The following is a 7,472-nucleotide window of genomic DNA, read 5'->3' as shown; positions in this document are numbered from 1 at the left end:
GAGCCATCCTAATTTGCTTGTCAAGGTGAGAAAAGATGCACATGGTGACATTTATTCTTCTAAATCAGAGCAAAGAAATCAGTTTCCCCATTATTTTACAGGTTCCATCCCATCTTCTAGCAGGAGAAAGCCATGGATGAGCACTGAAAAGGGCTTCTTTTTTCAGCACTCCCTGGAAAAGCCTTTATGAGCTGCATGTCAAAGAAAAGAGCTTTTGTCTGCTGAAGAAAGGGATGGCAGCTTGGAGAAGGTGCCAGAAATGCCATTCCTGTATACTTTTGATGCTCATTCCTACTTATGAGAAGGCATGTTGAGTGTCACCCTGCATTCTTGTGAGTGGACACACTGCTCAGGCTTACTTGGGAGTGGACATTTAAAAACTTGGTATTTGGGGTGATCATTTCTGCCTGCTTCTTAGTAATGTGCAGAGGCCTTATCCTGCTTGTTTCTGAATATTTTTACAATTGGTAGCAATTAAATTTTGTTCTTCAACATGTGCATGCACACACATATGCATCAGCCTTGAGAAGAAAAGACTGAGGAGGGGCATGATATCCCTCTATAAGTACTTCAAAGGCTGTCACAAAGAGAAGGGTCAAGATCTCTTCTTGCTGATGCCAGATTGTAGGACACAGAATAATCAATTGAAATTGGGACAACCCAGATTCAGGCTGGACATCAGGAAAAGCTTCCTCACTGTCAGAGCAATAAAACAGTGGAAGCAGCTGCCTGGAGAGGTGACAGGCTCTCCCACACTAGAGACACTCAAAAAGAGGTTGGATGGCCATCTGAGTGGGATGGTATAATTTGGTGTCCTGCAACAGCAGGGGGTTGGACCCAATGGCCTTCGTGACCCCTTCCAACTCAACTATTCTATGAATCTATCATAGTGCTTTTGGCCTCATGCAACGTCAGAATGAATTACCCAAGAACTTTTCCAGACTAGAGTTCAGTCGTTGGTCTGAAAAAGTTTTCCTACTCCTATTCTAGATCAGAGCCTTTCCTGCAAGAGCTGGCAGTAGAAGTGACTCACTTTGAATCACTACAGCTTATTTATCGCCTAATAGCACAATCTCATGCATGTTTATGCAAACATGAAAGTCCCCTGTGTTTACTGGGGCTTACTCCTGCTTATGTCTTTCTAATGACCTTATGCAACTCTCCAAATTCCCCACTGGCTATGCTGCTGGAGCTGATGGGAGCTGAAGCTGAAAAGATCCTGTGGACATGTGGTTGGAAACGGTACAGGATTGCAGCGTTCATTCTGTATCAATGTTAGACTATATTTTTAAAAGCCAACTTGCTATTTTCTTCTGCATGTTATTTGTTTCTTAGTACATCATTGCTGAGATTTCTCTGAAACAGCACTAAAGACCACCATTTGTATGCAGCATTTTTCTGCAAAGTTAGGGATTTGGACCATACAGTGAATGTGAGTTAGGGGTCCTACAAAGGACCGCCTGTCTTGTTTCTCTTCTAAATTAGATGCAGAAGTCCTCTTTGTATTTAGTCTTTTCCAGAAATGTAAATGTAAAGCCATGTAACTTAATGAAATGCAAGGATTTTCATGGCTGTCAGCAAAGAGTCCCTCACTTTGTTTTCCTCTCGCATGAAGCCTGCATATTCTTCACCTTACACTAACTGCATGACTCGGACTACAATTGGAATATATGAAAAGAGCAAACAAACAGAGGTAACAACTCACACAATCGCAACCCCAGCTAATGCAAGTCTTGCTTATATCCATTGGAAATCAATGGGGCGTAAGTTAATCAGTAACCAGCTTGTCAGTGGAACTGAGCAACTGTAGTTGGACCCATTAGGGTCTGGTTATCTAAAAAGCCTCTTGCCCACACACTGTCTACATGCCTGTTGATGTGAGCTCTTCCAAAATGCTCCTAGCTCACCATTAATAAAAGAGGCGGGGTTCTCTTGCTCAAGTATTTCTTTGGTAACTTGCCTTCAAGGTAGTTTGGGCTCTTTAGAACAGTGGACGTTAAATATTAATCAAAGCAGCTTGTAGCTGACGTGAGTCCTTCCAGCATTTACAAACAAGTTGTTATCACTGCATCAGCTATTTATTTTGATTCCACTGTTGATTTACTCAGTCAGCTCTCCATAAATCCAAAGATAAATAAAACTTGTTTTCCCCCAGTAGGGGAGCAAGAGAAAAAGGGAGGAGAACGCATTTGAATGAATTTGTACCCATTTATTTCTCTTGCAAGTGTATTGCTCAAACCTCACTCTCTTCAGCAATGCAGAGATTGCCCAGTGGCCTTACCGTAGAGGCTTACCCCTCTGTGCTTAACCTCCAGACTATAGATATACATGCTGCCAGGCTTTAGGTTGTGCAAGTGGCAAAATAAGGCAAAGTAAGGTTACTATTATTAAATTGCATTTGTATCCCACCTTTTTTGCTCTTATGAGGAACCCAAGGTGGCTTATATAGCTCCATTTTATCTTCACATCAATGCCCCTGTGGGGTAAGTTAGGGTGAGAGTGAGTGACTGGCCCAAAGTCAGCCAGTGAGTTTCATGATCAAGTGGAGACTAGAACTAGGGATTTCCCAGGTCCCCAGTTCAGCCCTCTAATCACTCCACACATTAGTTCACACTTTACATGGCCTTCTATAATATGATAATCATTTGTTTAAAATAGATTCATAACATTCATCACTTGACTGTAACACTTGATCAGATTTAGTAGTACTGGATTGATGCTGCACTGCACCCTTCTGTGTTATGAAAATTGACACACTCTGAACCTAAGCTTAGGTGACATCAATTTATAGTGTGAGGGCCAACTCCACTCTACCAGCAGTGTCCAGTGGAGAACACCCATAGCCCGACTAATTCCCTGGCAGAAACAGCACCTGCTGCTTGAGGAATGGAGATCTAGCACTTCTAGAGGCAACCCAAAATGAGTAGAAATCCTTGTTTCTGGAATGGGACAGGTTGGCGCAGTTCACATCCTAGCCCACCCTGTTCCAGAAATTAGGAAATCTGCTTGTTTGGGGGCTTGCCCTTGGAAGTGTTGAATCCCTATTCCAGAAGTGGCAGACCCAACATTTGCAGTGCAATTCAAGACTGCTCAGTATTGGATACTGCCCTAGGGGTTGACAATGTTTTACTGGGCCTACCGTGGTGCCTTTGGTAGCTGCCTGCCACTCAGAAAGCAAGCAAATGAATGTTTTCCCATCACTTTAGCTCCATGCCAGGAAAAGTATCGCCTGCTAAATGTCTGCATGTCAGGTTGCCATTAAGGATACAGGTAAAATATGTGGCAATCCTAAGATTGCTTCCTGGAAGTGAAATCCTTCAAATTTATCATTCTGCACTTTACCCAACCCTGACTACTAGGATTCTGGTAAACCACCTCTAAGAAATCTTATGGTGTATATTACTTGACAATAATTTGGGAACTGAACAGCACCTTAATTCTTTGTATGGTCTTGTTCACCACAATAGAAACATCTATCCCATATTTCTCTTTCTTTTATCAACAACTGGCTCTGTGCAGCAGCAAGTTCCATATTTTAAAATCAAGTTAATTCCCCAGATGCATTCCCATGTAAAATCTGAAATTCCTAATTTGGTTCCCTATCTTGCGTGGTGAACTAAATTATCTTCATGAGCCCTTCAGGGCATATTGTCAGCACAGACTCACTGCAGTTATGCGCCATATCCCAACCATTAATATTGCTTCCAAATATAGTGTATTGACAAGGTACCTGGTACAGTGTAAATCCTAGGGACATTTGATCCAGATCGTTAAAACCAAGTGAAGGAAGCAAAGAACAGATCAGGTTACTAATTCAAACAAGCAATGAATTATTTATTCCATTATTAATTCGACCAGCCTCCAGCTATTTTTCCCTCTCAGAGAGGCTGCATTGAGTATACTTCTGCTGTTTTCTGGCACTAGGTCGATTTATCTCTTCATAGTGGTGTCATAGAATGCAACAGATGCTTCTCAAACACCTTGTGACAATAACTTTCTTGTTTGCAGCAAATGGGATTAATGCCAAGAAAGGTAAGGTAAGGCTTTCTAGGGAACTACATTCTGGGCTAGTTTGCAAGTTTATGCCTTCTTTATAAATAGAATATTTTTGGTTTGCTTTCCATGCCCATCTGGGGTATTTATCTTAGCATATTAGTGTCATGGAACAGTTGTAGTATCATCTGTACCACTGCTTTTGCAGATTTCAGCTGTCTGCTCAGTGGACATTGTCTATATTTTAAGCAAGAGCTTACAAACAAGCTTACAAGAGCTTGCATTTCCGTGTGCAAACATATATGCCCCAGACCAGAGATCCAAATGTAATCAAATGTGCAAATGGATTTCTTGTACATATAGGCCATGGGTCCTCAAACTACGGCCCAGGGGCTGGACCTGACCCGCCGTGGCCATTTATCCGGCCCGCCTCAGAGGTTTTCAATGTGCCACGTGTGTGACCACCACGCCGCCTGCCTCACCCCCCCCCCCGCCGTGTGGGGAGGCGGCGGCTTGCTCACAAGGAGATCGTTTTGGACTCACTTGGAGAAAACGATCTCCAAGTGAGCAAGCCGCTGCATCACGCGCCCACCGCTGCATCACGGCACGTGCCTGCCCCCGCCTTGCCTTGCCTCAGCTCGCCTCCCCTCGCCGCAGGTGCCCGCCCACGCCTCGCCCGCACACCTCACCCCCCCACCTCAGCGCCCGCACATCCCGCCGGCACCACCTTTCCGGCCCGCATCCAGCACTGGCACCTTTCAACTGGCCCCCTGGTGAAAAAGTTTGAGGACCCCTGATATAGGCTGACCCATTTCATGGAAGTGATGGAGCAGATCCAAGTGCACAATGGAAGTGTTACATAGATCAACCTTCCTCCACTGGAATAAATGAGAAATTCTATGACCAGAGCTCATAAAATTGTACATTCATAGTTTTCATGTCCATAGGACTTTTCTGGATCAGGTTGGCAGACCAAAAGCCATTTCTTTTGGCATACACATGCTGAGGACAATGGGCACTACAACATAATATGTGATTTGTAAAGTGAGGCCAAAGATGCATCAATTCAAACATTGCAATGGAAAGAAAGACACATTTGTGTGCTCTTGGGACCATTTTTCCTTTTTCATTCATTGCACTGGAAATACCATGATAGACTCTGGGTAACTACCAGGCTCATTTGGCATAGTTAAATATATAGGTTACAAGGTGAAGAGGAGATGATGAATAATGATTTCTGATCAAGGTTGTAAGCCTCATCCTGTGAAGTAGCACCAACAAGATTCTAGTTCTAATCTAGTGCTAAATTCTAAATTCCCCATTCACTACCAGCAACTTCATTTGAGAGGGAGATACTCATTTCAAAGTTGCGCTTCCTCCTTCCTATACCCATTCTTGATATTTTAAAACAATATTATTGATAATTTTGGAACACTTCTCACTTGGCTTTTGTGAAACCAAATCAAAGAAAGACCACCTGTTAAGACATGTAAATTTATAGCAGAGATTCTTGCCACACATCACCAGGAAAGTGCAGTAATAAATTGCAAGATTTGCTAATGAAGCTTCTTGGCACAATCCAGTAAATTGGCCTAACATCAATCAAATTTTTTCAAATTCCTTTTTCCTTTATAAACAATTACAATTAAAAGTAATAAAAATTGAAATTGACCTGTTAAGCCAAAACATGTCTTAGGGTGTAATCCCACGGGGATGTGTGTAAGCCGCCAAACTTGGAGTATTTAGAAGCATATGGAGGGTGGAAGGAGGTGGAGGTGAAGGTTGCCTCCATGTTCCTCTTATTCAGCAATGCAGTAAGATGGCTGATTTCCACCTTGTAAGTGAGGCACCTTAGAATGGAAGGTAAGGAGAATGAGGTGCCACCAGGACACATTGTATCTTAGCCTCAGTCTCCTCCCTGCCTCCCCCCCCCCCCCCCGCAAATGCCCTGAAAAGCTGTTTTCCAGTGTCACTCTTACAACTTCAAGAAGTGCCAGCATAGAGTTTGTCGCAATGGCTGCACGGTAGAGGGAGGAGTCTCCAAGCACAGATTCTCAGTGACAGGGCTGGAGTGATTTTCCAAGCTCAAAGCTGAGACGCTGAAAAATTCCATGGTTTCAAGATGCTGTCTAGTAGCCATGGTTTGTATTTTTCATCCGAATTCTTCCATCACTATATCATTTTGCCTAGCAGCTTAGGACCAGTCTTAAACAGTCTGAGACCAGAATATGTTAAGAGCTGTTTCCTTTATATGAGCCTGCCTGACCACTACAATCTACTTCTATGGCCATTAATAGGCCCCTTCCAGCACTGTCACTAGGTAAGCAAAGAGTAGGGCTTTTTCAGGAGTGGCAACTAGAATACGGGATAACCCCCCATAAAAGGTTTTGTCATTTGCCTTTCCATGAGCAGAAAAGAAGGCTTTATTCCAATAGATGCTGCTTTTAAATGTGACCAGATTTGTATACTTTCTTTTCTTTTTAAAATCTTGTTGTAAATTATGCTATTGATGTTTTGATTGTTATTTTCACTGACATAATCACCAATTAAATTTTTTGTTAACTTCCTTAATCACTTGTATTGAAAGGAGGACTATAAGTAGGTAATAGTTTCAGATAACAGATACAGCATCTTTATGGTAGTTTCAGAAAGAGTTTTAAATGTGTAAATACAGAGCAAATACAAATACAATGGGAGTTTATTGGCTAGTAAAGTCCTGTCTATTCCAGCATCCCATTTCCCATGTTGGCCAATCAGGAAGTCTCTGAAAAGGCTGAAAGCTCTCTCCTGCTATTGCTTCTGCACAGCTGGTATTCAGAGGTATGGTACCTCCATTCTGGAAGGAGGATGCAGCCATCCAGATTAGTGCTAACCTTATCCAGTGCTAGCCTTACCCCCCATTAATTCCTCCAATCCCCTTTTAAAGCTTTCCACATTGCTGGCTATTACCACGTTTTGTGCAATTCAGTTCCATAGCTTAACTATGTCCTGTGTGGAGACACAGTTTTCTCTGCCTTGAATCTTACCATGGGTTCTAATAGTATGAAGGAAGAACATTGTGTTGTCTTCCTTTTGTCCACACCTAGCAGAAATTTATAAATCTCTCTCATGGCCCCCTCTCTTGACTTTTTTTCTAAACTAAAGGACCCCAGATGTTTGCATCCCCCATACTACCTGCCTCTCCTGGTCCCTAAGAGACCCCCTTGCAAGCAGTGGCAATGCAGTCAGAAGAGGGGAGTGGACATGTGTTTGTGTGGACTCCTCGGTTTGCCTCCCAAATACAGGCATGGTTAACTTGGGTAACAAGTGCTGCGCAGGAGCCAGCACTTGTTTTGGAAATACAGGTTTGCTTAAGACAGACACAGCCAACAGTCTTAGCTGCATCTTCCTGCAGCTGCCCAGAATATCCCAGTACGTCTGTTCCTCCTTTCCAGCCTCATCAAGGTGAGAACAGGCGAGGGTACAGCACAGCGCTATGA

General features: G+C 43.1%; 1 protein-coding gene across 1 annotated transcript in view; it reads left to right on the top strand.

Moving 5' to 3' along the window:
- Positions 1-200: 200 nt before the first annotated feature.
- CDCP2 (CUB domain containing protein 2) overlaps positions 201-7,472 on the top strand; it is a 28,405-nt gene continuing 21,133 nt past the window's right edge. Inside the window, exon 1 of the mRNA XM_044430463.1 lies at positions 201-332. Coding sequence (XP_044286398.1) covers positions 308-332 — 25 coding nt within the window. The 5' untranslated portion in view covers positions 201-307. The remainder of the gene's footprint in view (positions 333-7,472) is intronic.

The sequence above is a fragment of the Varanus komodoensis genome, unplaced genomic scaffold (genome assembly GCF_004798865.1).
Source record: "Varanus komodoensis strain SLA01 unplaced genomic scaffold, ASM479886v1 scaffold20_1, whole genome shotgun sequence".
Classification (NCBI taxonomy): Eukaryota; Metazoa; Chordata; class Lepidosauria; order Squamata; family Varanidae; genus Varanus; species Varanus komodoensis.
Note: the sequence above shows the minus strand (reverse complement) of the source record. Positions and strands in the feature narration are given on the sequence as shown.